General features: G+C 45.6%; 1 protein-coding gene across 1 annotated transcript in view; it reads right to left on the reverse strand.

The window, feature by feature from the left end:
• Positions 1-16081, reverse strand: part of Eeig2 (EEIG family member 2) — a 54868-nt gene that overhangs the window by 7254 nt on the left and 31533 nt on the right. Inside the window, exons 5-10 of the mRNA NM_001163568.3 lie at positions 10366-10412; positions 7498-7601; positions 2307-2402; positions 1267-1471; positions 1041-1168; positions 238-307 (exon numbers count right to left, since the gene is read on the reverse strand). Of these exons, the coding sequence (NP_001157040.1) occupies positions 238-307; positions 1041-1168; positions 1267-1471; positions 2307-2402; positions 7498-7601; positions 10366-10412 (650 nt within the window). The remainder of the gene's footprint in view (positions 1-237; positions 308-1040; positions 1169-1266; positions 1472-2306; positions 2403-7497; positions 7602-10365; positions 10413-16081) is intronic.

Consider the following 16081-nt stretch of genomic DNA (forward strand, 5'->3'; position numbering starts at 1 on the left):
AACTGCAACCTTTGTCCTTTATTTATTCTTTTTTTCTCGGAGCCCAGGCTAGCTTCCCACTCTTCAGACTATGTAGCCAAGGATAACCCTGAACTCCTGAACTTTCTGCTCTCACTTCTCAGGCCCTTTCCAGACTGGAGGGCTTCACTCTTGCTAGGGGAGCCTTCTCACTACATTCCCTCTTCCCATGAATTAGGACATCCGTGGTTCAGCAAAGTGACCAGGTGTGTGACATACCTGTTTGGAAGGTGGTGGCTGCCGAAGGTTGTACTTCCCCCAGGTCCCACGAATAACCTCAGCCCTTCTTCTGCAACACACGATTGGGTGCTTGCTAAGTGCACAGTTGCCTGGCCACTCTCAAACAATATGCACATGGTAGTACCCCACTTTTTACATTTATCAAGTGTATCAAAGTTTTATGAGACAATTGCGAAGCCAGCCTGACTAACAGTTCTTTCTCATCGACCTCCCCAAAGCTCTTTTCCTTTCAACAGTAATGACGGCTGGCTCTTTCTACAGATTTTCAGGAGGTTTAATTATTTCTATTTCCAGCCAGTTACACAACAACACAGTCTACTGTTAAGTGTTCTCTGCTAACACCAGCATGAGTAATTGCACCTTTCAAGTTGGTGGCAGATAAAATTTCAGTTTCAGTGGAAATTGCTGGGAGAGACTGCACGATTCTAGTCACGACTGGTTTCAGGACAACCACGCCGGCTCCCCATGGGTCACAGACCCAGCATGCACGAAGTGTATGGACAGAAAAGCTCTCTTTAAAATTGATCTCTGCTTTCCCAGGCTGACTCATCTCCAGGGATTGAACCCAGGGCCTCATACAGTCTAGGAATTTGCTGCACTATCGAACGACACCTCCTTCAGCTGGCTCCTTCACTAAAGTCTGCCTTTGTCAGGGGCAAGCTACAGAACTACCCTTGCTTTTGTGGGCGTGGGATTGAGTTCGTGCGTCTGCAGCAGTAGCCCACCCACACGGCCCCGCAGCGGCGGACCACAGCGCCTGTACTCATCCGTCCTTGGCACACCTTCTGCGCTGGAGTCGAGGCTGAAGTCTTGACTCTGCAGGATCTTCTCCACGACGTCATCAGCATCCACCCTGGTGTCGTCGACCCGCTTCAGCTGAGACTCAACGGAATCCTGCTTCACTGGGCATCTGTGAAGAGAGCCATGGCTGGTTTCCCTCCTTTTGCATTGATTATGGCACGAGACTAAAGACGCTTTGAAACATAACGACGTCGCGTGGGAGGGTACCTGGGGAGTTTCTCCGGAGCTTCTTCTTCCTTAACAGCAGCGGCAGCGGAGACGGGGTCTGGATTTGGTTCAGTTGTGATTTGCTCAGTTTCGTCACATGGCTCAAGAATACTTTCAATCCCTGTTGACGTGCTTCCTACTGAGGTATTTCTCCTGTGGCAGAACTCGGAGAAACTGGATGACCGCGAGTGGCATGTGCTATACCCTGCCAGAGGAAAATTCACTTCGGATATACTGCCAATTATCAGACACACCACAATCTAACATCTTCTCTCCGTATGTGTGTACAGGTTCATAGAGGTGCATGCACACGTGTGTGCAGATGCATGTGTGTGGACGTGTGTATAGAGACCAGTTGTTGATCTGGTATCTCCTCTGTCCCTGGCCACCTTATGCTTTGAGACAGGATCTGTTGCTGAGCCTCGAACTTACTGATTTGGCTACAGTAGTCCCTGAGATCCTCCTGTCTTTGTCTTCCCAGTGCTTAGGTTACAGGTATGAACTGTCATGTCTGACTTTTATGTGAGTGCTGGTGACTGAACTCCAGTTCTCATGCTTGTAGGGCAAACATTCTACTGAGTCATCTACCATCTCTGAGATGTAATTTCTTTATCCCACAACAATAGCCTTTCCGTTATAGTAGTTCCGAGCTTATTATTCAATTTTATTTTGTCTGGAGACAGGCACTTGCTATACAGCTGGCAGAGGCTGGCCTTGAACTTGCCATCCTTCTGTCTCAGCCTCCCCATTGCTAGGATAACATATGTGTCACCACACCTGGCTTCAAATCCCTTTAGAACAGTGGTTCTCAACCTTCGTAATGCCGAGACTTTAATACAGCTCCTCATGTTGTAGTGACCCCCAATCATAAAATCTTTTCATTGTTACCTCATAACTGTAATTTTGCAATCATTACGGATCACAATGTAAGCATTTGACATGCAGGATATCTGATAATGTGACCCCTAAAGGAGTCATGACCTACTGGTTGAGAACCACGGCTTTAGAAGAAGGCACCGAGTGCCACTGTGGGCCTGTACCTGATACTTTGGACTGTTGGCTTGCATAGCTTGATGTTCTAGAGTGTCCCCAGGCACCAAGTTCATCTGGAACGGAGGCACTCTTCGCTGAAAGATCTGCAATAAGTCACAACTTGATGTTACTGTCACCATCAAGTCAATGGCCAATTTATATTCTAACCTGCAGATTTTATTACTTTGCAAATTCATAATCAAGGAAAATAAACGATAACGTGATAGAGTCCTTCAGAGTGGCACAACGAAAACAGATGCTTGGTACTTTCACCATGTTTGCTGGCAGTGTGTCTGAAAACCGTTAGTTTTTGTTCCTCAACATTTCTCCGATAAGTCAGGCTTATTCTTATAATTCTCAGGAAAATGCTGGACTTGGGTGTTGTCTGTCTGTCTGTCTGTCTATCTATCTATCTATCTATCTATCTATCTATCTATCTATCTATCTATCTCTATCCATCCATCCACCCACCCACAACCTACCTACCTACCTGCCTGCCTACCTGTAAGACAGGGTCTCGTAACCCCAGCTACCCTTAAACTCAGTCAGTAGCAGAGTAGTCGACTCCTGACTCTCCTCTCCTGCTGTTCTCAGTGCTGGGATTGCAGGTGTACAGCACAATGCCCTGGCACAGCTGGTTTTGCTTTGCTACTGGAATGCTGTAACTTTTATCAACACAGCATAGGGTATAGTATCCAAGATGGAAGTTCTTAAAAAACAAATAAAGATGAGACGACGCAGCTGTTTAGAGCACTGGCTGCTCTTCCAGAGAACTTGGGTTCAGTTCCCAGCACCTACATGGCGCTCACAGCCAGTGGTTACTCCAGTTTCAGGGGACCCAACACCCTTTTTTGGCCCCTACAGCATCACGTGCACCTGGTGAACAGACCTATACACAGGTGAAACAACCACACGCTAAAAAAATGAGATAAATAAAATTTGAAAAACAAAGTGACAAAAGAAACAGGATAGTACCTAGTTTGTGAGGTACTATTTGGGACCACAAACTGTTTCTCATGGCTCCCTGATCACGTGCACAGATAGCAGTTATGCACTTGCAGTACTGGTCATCCTCCATGGAAGACACAACTGTGAGCGGTTTGTCTTAGTGGAAAGCCCTTGGAAACTAGAACTGTTGCTAACTGTGGAGCAGAGGGAAAGCAGCCGAGTGAGACAGTTACCACGGCAGCAGTTCTGTAACTGAGGTGCTGCACGGTTGGGCCAGCAGATGCTGTCAAACATGCAAACAACTAGTCCTCTGAAAAGGCTTCTCACGTCCCGGCAGACTACAAGGTTTCCAGTGTTATCTCTATGGCAGCCGTAAACCCAAAGGTTAGCTCCAATGGAACCCTGTCCTGGTGATAGTTTGTAGAGATTCCTATACACCCAGAAGTCTACTCCAGTGTTTGGCTCAGCTCTTATCTGTCTGTCTTCTGGTTTCCAAAATGTATTCTATATAAAAATTTATTAAGCTCTTAATGAAAGACCACCAGAGTGGGGAGACTCTCACTCAAGTCTCGGGATGACGCGATCCCCCCAAGAACTCACACAAGACTGTCCTTGTTGTAATCACATGAGGTTTATCGATAGCAACCAGTGCACTGGGGTCGAGACTCATATTCCACGTAGGGGCAGTGGAGTTCGACCCCGAAAGGCTGGGAGAAGAGGTATTTAAAGGGAAAAACACAACCTGAGGGGGCAGGGATGGCATCATTGGAAAGTGTGTAGAATAACAGTGAAAAATCACAAGGAAAAACTCTGTTTTTCAAGATTGTTTCCTAGAAGAAGCTGTCTCCTGCTTCTCAGATTGTTTAACTTCATGGTTCGCTAGTTCCTAGGAGAAGTTGCTTCCTGCTTCTCAAGATTGTTCTCTAAGATTTATGGTCAGCTAGTTTCTGGGAGAAAGCTGTTGAGCCGGCCAATGTAATTACCCATTCTATAGCCCTAGGAGAGGCTTCTTGGAACATACAATTCTGGGGCCTAACCTGTTTTTTTTCTTCTGCTCTAAACTTTGTGTCTAGGGGGGCAACTTTAAAACTTTTACCTTTCATTATCAACTCAGTTGTCTGTGGTGTAGATGAAACAAACACTGGGGCTACACAATATTCGGCAAAATAAATGTGGGCAAAATACAGTGTGCCCAGCATTAACCAAAAGAAGGCACCAAGGACCCCAAAGGCCAGTGCACCTGATACCACATGGGAGGAGACCTTGCAGGGGAGGCTAGCCCAGGATCTGCCAATGGAGGAGCCTCTCAGCTAGCTGAGTGGGGACCAGCATAGGGCATAACAAGCCTTGTTTGTAGGGAAGCAAATGGTGAGTTGGTATACAGAGGAGTGGGGAGATGTCTGATGGGAAAGAGGTTGACGATGGCCCAAGAAGATGCAGCTGGTGAAGAGCTTTCTGGAAGCTAAGTGAAGGCCATATTTCGAAGACTTTAAGCAAGGGCAATGCACTGCAGTCTGTACTGGGTGACGATCACTTGAGTAAAGGGATAAACAGGATGAACCGAAGAGAGGAGGTTTTCATTATAACCCAGCTAAGAATGTGAGGTGTTTGGCATAGATGGCCCAAGTCAGGTACCAAGCAGAAGCTTGTGCTGGGATATCTGACCAGTAGGAGAAAGACTTAGGCAGATTTACAATGATATGTGGAATCGGGAGACAAGTGATACTTGTCACATGCTGACCTGTCCCTAGCCTTATGCTGGGATATAAGGCCCTGATCATGAAGAACCCAGAGTCTGGCTCTGGAGAAAAATGAGCAGATGGATTTCAGTAGGATATGTGACATGAAGGAGACCTTCCCCAAGACATCTGGAAACATATATTTGTGAATGGAAACTACCTAACACACATTCATATAAAGAAATTATATTTATGAGACAGGTAAATCCAGGGGTGCAGATGACATTGCTCAGAAAACTGAGTAGAGGGAACTGAACTCCTGTGGGATAGCAACACTGGAGAGGAGGTCAAAGAAGACAGGGAAGGTTTTATGCTTCAGTTTCTGTTTTTGCAGGCTGGGGACCAAAGCCAGGTCCTCAAGCACACAGTGAAGTACTCTATACCACAGCAACAGCCCTAGGACCTTAGGGGAGTTTCTTTTAATTTTTTGTTATTATTCGAGAATTTCATGTATGCATATGATGTGTTTTGATCAAATTCACCATCTATTCCCTCGTCTCCAATTCTTCCCGTACTTCTCTCTCTTCCCTACTATGTGCTATGTTCTTAAATGCACAGAACCCACTAAGCGCTGCCTCTGTGTGCGTGAGTGAGGAGCATCTGCCGGAGCCTCTCAGGGACCACGTTCCTGAAGAAACTTGCTCTCTCCCTAATAGTCATCAGTTACCAACAGATTCCCAGCTTAAGAAAAACACTATGTTTATTTATTTACTTATTTGCTTGAGAGAGAGAGAGAGAGAGAGAGAGAGAGAGAGAGAGAGAGAGAGAGAGAACATACAGCATACATGTAGAGGCCAGATGACAACTAGTTAACTAGATGGAGGGTCCTAGGGATTGAATTCATGTCTTCAGGATTGGCAGCAAGTGCCTTTACCAACTGGACCATCTTGTTGGCTCAAGGAGCCCCTAAGAATCTAGAAGAGGAAGGGTCATGAAGGCAGGAGACAAGGGAAGAGAAAGCTTCAAGAAAGAATTAGTGGCTGAGTCATATGAGAAGAGGAAACATGCCGACAGGATTTGGCAGTCATGTAATTGTAGACATCATGGCAGGACACAAACCAGATTGCAGGCAGGCGAGTTTTAACAACCGATGCGAGGGCAGTCCAATGGTTAACTCTCACTGGAAAGCCCACTAGACTAGGATGTACCTAAGGGCCACCAAACCAGGCCTGTCTGCGAGGTTTAACTGAGGACTGAGATCCCACCCTGAGTGTGAGCAGGACCGTTTCCTACGCTGAGGTCCTGGGCTGAAGGAAGAGGAGGACTTAGCAGAACGTCAGGATTTATCAGTCTCCTGACTGGGTGCAATGCAACCAGATACCTCCCATCCAACTGCAGCTTCCCCACAGCGACAGGTTGCATCCCCTGGAACCAAGAGCCCAAATCTCCTTCAAGTTCTTTAGTCACAGCAACGAGAAAAGTAACAGATGTGCGCAGTCTTGGTTTCTAGAAGTTTTTCTACATATACTGTGATGTGTGCATCAAATATGTGTTCTCTTGGTGACACTTCTCCATGTCTGCCTGTCTGCTTGCCTGTCGGTCTGTCTACCCAAAACCGGACTGCTCGGTTCTACGGGACCTCAGAAGATAGAGAAGGATGTGAGGGTGATAGGGTTTACTTTATATTTTCTCAGCATAGACAAGAGCTCAGGATGTCTCAGTGATGAAGGGAGGAGTTGATGGAAAGAGTGACAGTATCCATACGATGAGCTGATTTCATAGCAAGAAATATATACTCACGATCACTTAGAAGAAATCTTATCCTTGCATGTTTGAAAAGGTAGTGCAAATGTTAATCCTAGCAAGTCACCTTCTTCCCACTCTGTCACAATACACTCTGCTCCCATCATTTAGGAGATAGGGGACTCCCATGCCCTTCCCTGCAGACAGAGTGGCATCTTGCCCACCCTGCTTTTAGCAACTACAGCAGATTCTGCCTCCTCTGGAAGTTTGTCTAGGGAAGTGGACCTCACTCGGTAAACCAGGCTGGCCTTGAACTCACAGAGATTTGTCTGCCTCTGTCTCCCGAGTGCTGGGATTAAAGGTGTGCGCCATCAGGGCTGGGGATTTAGCTCAGTAGTAGAGCGCTTACCTAGGAAGCGCAAGGCCCTGGGTTCGGTCCCCAGCTCCGGGAAAAAAAAAAAAAAAAAAAAAAAAAAAGGTGTGCGCCATCATCGCCCAAGAAATGGATCTTAAAGTTGTGCTGGGTACAGTGAGTGTTATAGAGTTTCAAGGCACCGATTGGATCTACCGAGCCCCAAATTAGCCGCAGCACTAAAGCAGAGCAGACAGGGGAGTAGAAGGGAAAAATATTAGATTATCTAAGGGGGTGAGCGGTCCTGTTACTAAACTGAAGTCAGTCCAAGAATGGAACTCCGATCATCCGACTTGGTGGCAATCACCCTGATACGGAGCCATTTTGCCAGCCCCTCAGGGTTTAGACTCTTTGAGGAAATAAAATTGTACTGTTTTTCAGAGACCGAACAACCAGGAAGCTATTATATACCCATACCTGCTATCCCAAGATGCACTTTGAGGGTCTCGCCGCCTTTCCTATCCTCTTCCAGAGACTCCGATTCCCCAGCGATTGGTATTGACATGGATGTGGAAGGAGGCCTGTAAACAGATATCCTAAGGATCAGATCTTGACCTATGTGTGAGCCTGAAGGCTTGAACTACTGTTAGAGACTCATTGTGTGGTCAGCAGCTGGCCTTAGTAAGCTCTTCATTAGCCTTATCCTTTTGAGGATGAAATAAAAAAAAACATGAAATAATCCATAAGTATCCTTTGGAACCTTAAAACCTGAGTAATAAATGTGGGGAATATTTTTATTTAAAGATATTATTTTTATTTATGCACATGTGTGCGTGCACACATGTGCAGGTGCCTACAGGGACCAAAGGAGGGTGTTGGATTTCCTAGAGCTAGAGCGAGAGCTGACTGGAAGACACCTGACATGGGTGCTGGGAACCCAGGTCCTCTGCAAAGAGCACCAAGTGCTCTTAACCACTGAGCCATCCCACCTGCCCTGTGGGAAAAGATTTTTATACAACAAATACTGAGGATAGAAAGAGCACTGTCCTGCGGAGTTCTGAAGAGAGAGAACCACGGTCGTGTTCTGTACTCAGCACTAGGAGGCTGAAGCAGGAGGACCAGATTATCCTAGGACATGGAGCAAGCTGGGTACCAACCTGGGGTACATGGGCCCCTGGTCTTAAGGCCAAAGCAAACCCTTCAGTAGTGCCTTTGGATCAAAGCTCAAGCTCTGAGGATGACACCCACAGCTCTTCATAGTCTGACTTGAACCAACCTCCTTAATTATCAATAGCTGTATTTTAAATTCTGTTGTAATATTTTAAGGGGTTTGGGGGGAGGGGACATAATCTTGCTCAGGAGCCCTGGCTGGCTTGGTAACCTGTATGTAGCTCAGACTAACCTTGAATTTATGAAAATCCTCCTGCCTCAGATCTTAGGATTAGATATAGCTCATACTACTATGCCCTGCTGAGTTATATGTTTAAACAACAACAACAACAACAACAACAACAAACGCTGTTAAAAATTCATTGAACATTTCACTGGAAAAAAATATGATTCACACAAAGAATGGGGCCCATAGTGACAGTCATAAATCCCTAGTGACCTTACTGTGCCCTCATGGCTCAATACTTAAACGTCAGTTGTCTCCCCTTCCATAGGGGATTACAGCCATAACACATCTAACGCTCCCTTACACTTGGCTTTCCTGTCCGGCTATCTCAAAACACCGGGAGTCATTTCTGCTGAGTGCTCTATGTCAGAGGCAACCAGTGTTCAGGCAGAACAAGCTAACCACGGGGGTGGGGTGGGGTGGGGGCTGTTTGTACACCAGACTCAGGATCTGAAATCTTAGCTAGGCCCGCAGTAGTTCCGTTGCCCAGGGCAACACAATTTCAGTGTGTTGGCTCAGTTCTTTTACTTCTTTTGTTTGAAATATGTTTTATATTCTTTATCGGGATCCCTCGATGTAGGACGGTTGCAGATTAAAGAAGTGGGGATTATGTTGGTTTTATAGCAATGTTCAGAGTCTGTGAAGAGTGGCCTCCTAGAATGACATGATATCCTGGATATCCCACCAATATTCCATGCACCATTACACTGCCCGGTGTGTGTGCAAACTGACTTTTCTTCTTGGAATGTCTCTCCTCACCTTCCGCACTTAGTACATTCTTATTCATCATTACAGCTCAGCCCAGTGCTGCAGGAAGGACTTTCTGGCTTTCAAGGAGCAGTGGTGATTAGTGGCTCTCCCCTCTCTACCCCTATACTAGTGTGTGCTGTGTGCACATCTCCCAGGCGTCTGGCAGAGCAGGGCAGTAGCTCTGTACCTTTGGGTCCGCACAGACAGACTTGGCCAAGACAATTGCTCTGTCTTAGCTTCCTCAGTGCAGGATAAGGATCACACTGGGATGTTTTACAGTTTCCTTTTTTAGATGTGGGTCTCACTGTGTCTTACGACGTCTGAGCTCTGAGTTGTTCCTCCCGGGGCTTCTCAGGAGAGAAAACATTAACTAATGAGTTGGTCACACAATCTGCCTCTTCCGCCCTCGTTCCCACCACGGCTCCTTCCCTCGGTCTCTTTTCTACCTCGCCTCATAAATTCCTTTTCAGCGGAAACCTCTGCAGCTTTTACCTCATTCAGAAGGTAAGTGGGGCCATCTGAATGGCTCACAAGATGACCTCATCTCCTGTTACCAAGCTCTTTGCTCCCACGGCTCTAGATATGTTGGTCTCCGGGAAGTTACCTGAGCATGCTGGGTACAGTTCCCCTTCAAGACTTCTGTCCATATCCTTCTACCTTGAATACTCTTTCCCCCAACATTTGTGTACCTTGCTTCCCACTTCCTTCAAGTTCACTCAAATGTCATCTCATCCAGGAAGGTCTCCCCTGATACTCCATATAAGACAGCACCAGTTCTTTAGGGCCCCCCTCACCAACACAGCATCTGTTCCCAGGCTCCTTTCTGGCCTATTGCTACTTGGTTGTTTGTTTCTTTGAGTATAAGTTCTACAAAGGGAGAACACAGTCTGTTTTGCTCACTGCAGGTTGGAATGCAGCCACGCGCAGTAAGGCACCTGCCAGGTGTTGAAGAAGTAAGAAAACAGAAAGCAAATTAAAGCTGTCGTTTGTCTAATTCTACCTTAAACCTGAAAACCCAAAAATGGGGAAGGATCTCCTAACTTGCATCCTTTTGAGAGTGGCTTACTTGATACCAGGCGACAGGCACTTGTATGACGTTCAGGCCACTCTACCACGAAAGGGACCATTTACCTACAAAAGTGCTCCAATTTGTATCGTACTTTTAGACAAAACAATCCTCTTACTGGTTATCAACTTACGTTTTAAAGCATGGGTCACCGGACATCAGCTGCATACTGATCAAAACCTAAACAAAAGAGCAACAAATGTCACAGTTACAGACGCTCCCCCCAGAAGCCAGCTTCTGTTAAAGGCCTAGTCTAACACTTTTTTTCTATCCAGAAAGCATTAAGTGAAATAAATGTTTAATGAGGGTGTACCCAAAATTCAATTACTGCTTTATGTAGAGATGGATTAAAAATTATCTTTGGTGTCCAGAACCTTGTGATTATAAAAATGTTGTTGAAAAGGTAAGAATGAAAAGCACTTCCCTAGTAACAATCCTTCCTTAACATGTGGCTGGTTGTCTGTGTTGACTCCAGATTCCTGTGGGATAAGCAGGCCCTCCAGCTCCACAGAACGAGGCTTCATGGGATACCTGCTCCAGGCTCTAAGGAGCAGAGAGTCTCTGGCTTGTGCCTCAGCTTTGGACAGGAACTAAAGCCTTGCTGTTTCTGTTTGAGACGTTGCTATCCCCTGGTTTCTGAGTAACTTTTAAGAATCAACCACAGACACCCGCGGATCCCGGCCCGCAGCAGCTCTCTGCTCCCAAACCCCGTGGGAGAGAGACCTCACCGCCTGAACAGGTGGGCACTCCTGAGGCTGCAGAGCGGAGGAGACCACCAACACTGCCCACCCCTGCCCACATCCCTGGCCCAAGAGGCAATTGTATTAAGGCCTCTGGGTTCCCGTAGGGGAGGGCCCGGGAGCGGCAGGACCCCTGCGCCTGAGACACCGCCGGAACCTGAAGGAAACAGACCGGATAAACAGTTCTCTGCACCCAAATCCCGTGGGAGGGAGAGCTGAACCTTCAGAGAGGCAGACACGCCTGGGAAACCAGAAGAGACTGCACTCTGTGCACATCCAGACGCCAGAGGAAAACACCAAACGTCATCTGGAACCCTGGTGCACGGAGGCTCCCGGAAAGAGCGGCGCAGATCTTCCCGGTTGCTGCCGCCGCGGAGAGGACTTAGGCAGTACCCCACGAGCAAACTTGAGCCTTGGAACCACAGGTAGGACCAACTTTTCCCCTGCAAGAAACCTGCCTGGTGAACTCAAGACACAGGCCCACAGGAACAGCTGAAGACCTGTAGAGAGGAAAAACTACACGCCCGAAAGCAGAACACTCTGTCCCCATAACTGGCTGAAAGAAAACAGGAAAACAGGTCTACAGCACTCCTGACACACAGGCTTATAGGACAGTCTAGCCACGGTCAGAAATAGCAGAACAAAGTAACACTAGAGATAATCTGATGGCGAGAGGCAAGCGCAGGAACCCAAGCAACAGAAACCAAGACTACATGGCATCATCGGAGCCCAATTCTCCCACCAAAGCAAACACGGAATATCCAAACACACCAGAAAAGCAAGATCTAGTTTCAAAATCATATTTGATCATGATGCTGGAGGACTTCAAGAAAGACATAAAGAACTCCCTTAGAGAACAAGTAGAAGCCTACAGAGAGGAATCACAAAAATCCCTGAAAGAATTCCAGGAAAACACAATCAAACAGTTGAAGGAATTAAAAATGGAAATAGAAGCAATCAAGAAAGAACACATGGAAACAACCTTGGACATAGAAAATCAAAAGAAAAGACAAGGAGCTGTAGATACAAGCTTCACCAACAGAATACAAGAGATGGAAGAGAGAATCTCGGGAGCAGAAGATTCCATAGAAATCATTGACTCAACTGTCAAAGATAATGTAAAGCGGAAAAAGCTACTGGTCCAAAACATACAGGAAATCCAGGACTCAATGAGAAGATCAAACCTAAGGATAATAGGTATAGAAGAGAGTGAAGACTCCCAGCTCAAAGGACCAGTAAATATCTTCAACAAAATCATAGAAGAAAACTTCCCTAACCTAAAAAAAGAGATACCCATAGGCATACAAGAAGCCTACAGAACTCCAAATAGATTGGACCAGAAAAGAAACACCTCCCGTCACATAATTGTCAAAACACCAAATGCACAAAATAAAGAAAGAATATTAAAAGCAGTAAGGGAAAAAGGTCAAGTAACATATAAAGGCAGACCTATCAGAATCACACCAGACTTTTCGCCAGAAACTATGAAGGCCAGAAGATCCTGGACAGATATCATACAGACTCTAAGAGAACACAAATGCCAGCCCAGGTTACTGTATCCTGCAAAACTCTCAATTAACATAGATGGAGAAACCAAGATATTCCATGACAAAACCAAATTTACACAATATCTTTCTACAAATCCAGCACTACAAAGGATAATAAAGGGTAAAGCCCAACATAAGGAGGCAAGCTATACCCTAGAAGAAGCAAGAAACTAATCATCTTGGCAACAAAACAAAGAGAAGAAAAGCACACAAACATAACCTCACATCCAAATATGAATATAACAGGAAGCAATAATCACTATTCCTTAATATCTCTCAACATCAATGGCCTCAACTCCCCAATAAAAAGACATAGATTAACAAACTGGATACACAATGAGGACCCTGCATTCTGCTGCCTACAGGAAACACACCTCAGAGACAAAGACAGACACTACCTCAGAGTGAAAGGCTGGAAAACAACTTTCCAAGCAAATGGTCAGAAGAAGCAAGCTGGAGTAGCCATTCTAATATCAAATAAAATCAATTTTCAATTAAAAGTCATCAAAAAAGATAAGGAAGGACACTTCATATTCATCAAAGGAAAAATCCACCAAGATGAACTCTCAGTCCTCATCTTCGGTTGGTTTATATACAAGTGTGCAATTTCTAGGCTTGAAAGTAAAATGATGCTATCTGGTTCTGGATAGAGGAGCCTTATTTTTTATTATGGCAGCTTGCTATTTTTGTAACATGGTGATTTGGTTGAACACAATAAAGTACAGTAGTAAAAAAAAAAAAAAGAATCAACCACAGGCTGGGGCTGGGGATTTAGCTCAGTGGTAGAGCACTTACCTAGGAAGCGCAAGGCCCTGGGTTTGGTCCCCAGCTCCGAAAAAAAGAACCAAAAAAAAAAAAAAAAAAAAAGAATCAACCATAGGACAATCTCATTTATTCGGAGTGAGTCTGGCCTTGGACTTGGTAAGCATCAGAGGGTGGCCTTGAACTTCTCCTTTTCCTCCATGCTGGTGCTGCTTCGATCCCAGGCGTGCACCACCACACCCTGTTTATGTGGTGGTGGGGACTGAGCCTGGGGTCTCTTGCATGCTAGGCAAACATCCTACCAACCAGGCTGTACTCCCAGCCCCAAATTCACATTCTAATGGGAGTGAAAATAATGATGGCAGTATTCACAAGGATAATGACTTGAGAATTTATTTTGCTTTGGGGTCTTTGAGAGAGTCTCAGTGTTCCAGGCTACCCTCGCCGAACTTGCTAGGTAGCCAAGAATAATCTTGAATTTATGATCCTTGTGCCTTAGCCTCCTGAGTGCTGGGATTACACACAGGCACATTTATACTTGGCTTGAGTGGGGGAATTTTATGTTCCAGATGTAAACTTTGTGTTCTCTACACTTCGTCTCATCTTCAACAATCCCATGGGAAAGTAACATTCTCTTTTTGAGACCATGGAGATGAGGAGATATTTTCTGAATCACAGAGCTGGCATGCATAGAACCCAGGACTACACATACTGAGGTCCTAGTCCTAAAGACACCCAGGACACACAGAGACAATCGCATACTTTCCAGCTAATGGCTGGCATGTGTCTTCTACAACCTTATTTGATTCATACCTCTTTAACCCAGGACGGCCACTCTGTCCCTTTCTTATTTGATTTTGTCCTTAAGTCTCAGACCCATCCTGTTGTTCTGGGTTTCTAATTGTCTGTCATCCTGGTTCCCAATTCTACAGGATAGCACTTGGGACTATCTGAATGTCTTAGGATGAAAGAAATTGTGTGGGAGTCAGATCAGAGGAGTGGGAGGGCACTGAGGTGGGAGGCTGAATTCGTTCTTAAGACATGGGTACACGTCAACTCTTTCTTTGTATGTTGACAAGTATGGTTCATTAAAGGGACAGATGACTAATAGAACAGATGAGACAAGGAGAAAAGAAAACTCTTGATTATACGTGTGGGGATTCTAGAGCCTAAAGGGAAGCAATGATTTCTAACAGGAAGAGGGTCATGTCAGCCATTGTAACTACAGGCAACAGACGGTGCACTGTAATCAGAGTGGAGAGTCAAGTAGACGAGTAAGCTCTATGCTGGGACGATGAGGGATACATTTAGTGAGTTCTATCCTTTCAATAAAGGAAGAACGTGGTGGAGCTAAAACATGGGGAATGAAAATATATTGGGAAAAAGACAGGATATAGAAATCTAAATTGTGCAGAGTATGGGTGCCAAGTGGAGGTGAGCCAGTAACGCCCACTTGGCTGTGTGTCCCTCAGCAATGTTCAGCAGCAGGACACAGTCTCAGGGAGGACACAGTCCAACCAAGTAGAGTTGGAGACACTCAGGGGCAGCAAAGGGCAAAAGAGCCCGGAATGTTAGTTTATGTAGGATAATCACGAACTGTGACCTCTGAGCTCCAGAGGGGGAAGTGGAAGTAAGTGAAGGGCTGGCAGATCATGAGAAAGGGGTACGGTTGAAACCCCAGCTGTGGGGGAGATGACTGGATGGTTAAAGCACTGGTCACATAGAAGAGGACACACACACACACACACACACACACACACACACACACACACACACACACCCTGAAAAGCAGTGCTATTCAGAGAGGAGTTATGTGCTTTCATTTTTCTTCCAGACAGGGTTTTGCTGTGTAGCCCTGACTATCCTGGAGCTCCGTTTGTAAATCAGGCTGGCCTCAAACTCACAGAGATCCACCTGCCTCTGCCTTCCAAGTGCTGGGATGAAAGGCGTTCACTATCACCACTTGGTGGGCTATCTGCTTTTTAATGTGAGGCATGGATGAGTAGGTTGAATGTTGGTAATTTGTTTGGGGTCATTCTAAATGAACAGTCTAGTCAGTGGGTTCTGAGACTAGGGATTGGAGGGCATGGCGACAGGAAAAGGCCACCAAACAGCAGATGTGCATGCTGAGCTCAGCTCTGTCACTAACTGCTTCTCTTACAGGAGGCACCTCACCTGGTCTGAGTCTCACCTATAAATCAGGGATAAAACTGTTCGCCACCCGTCTAGATCTGCCAATCTCATGGCGGTTTTTGCAAGTGCCCTGAGATGTTTTCAGAGGTCTAAATCAGCCAAATCAAATAGACTCCAAGTTCATAGCATGGCGTTTTTCTAATTTCCTCTTTTCCGACCTTGGTTTCTGAGACAGAGTCTCATGTATCTAAGGCTGGCCTTGAACCCTTGGTCTGCCCTATCTCCAGTACTGAGATTATAGGGGTGTACCACCACGCCTGACATTTCCTCATTTTGGTTTTTTTTTCCTGTCATTTTCTTCTTCATATCAACTGCCCATTCTGCTTTCTTAAAGCCACTTGTGTGCAAGGGAGGACTACCTATAAGAACTAGTTCATGAATTCCTATATTGCCAGAGCTAGAAGTTCATGGAAAACAGCTTAAACTACGAGCATAAAGTAATTCTTTACTTTACCAACTTTGAAATTAAAACCATTTGGTTTTTACACAGCTATCTTTCTTCGCATTAGGTAATTTACTAACTCAGCAAAATCCAGCGAAAAAGATACTCATAGGTACACGATGCTTTCTGGATATTTTCCCAATGGATCTTACTTGATACTTCTAA

This window comes from Rattus norvegicus, chromosome 2 (genome assembly GCF_036323735.1).
Source record: "Rattus norvegicus strain BN/NHsdMcwi chromosome 2, GRCr8, whole genome shotgun sequence".
NCBI lineage: Eukaryota > Metazoa > Chordata > Mammalia > Rodentia > Muridae > Rattus > Rattus norvegicus.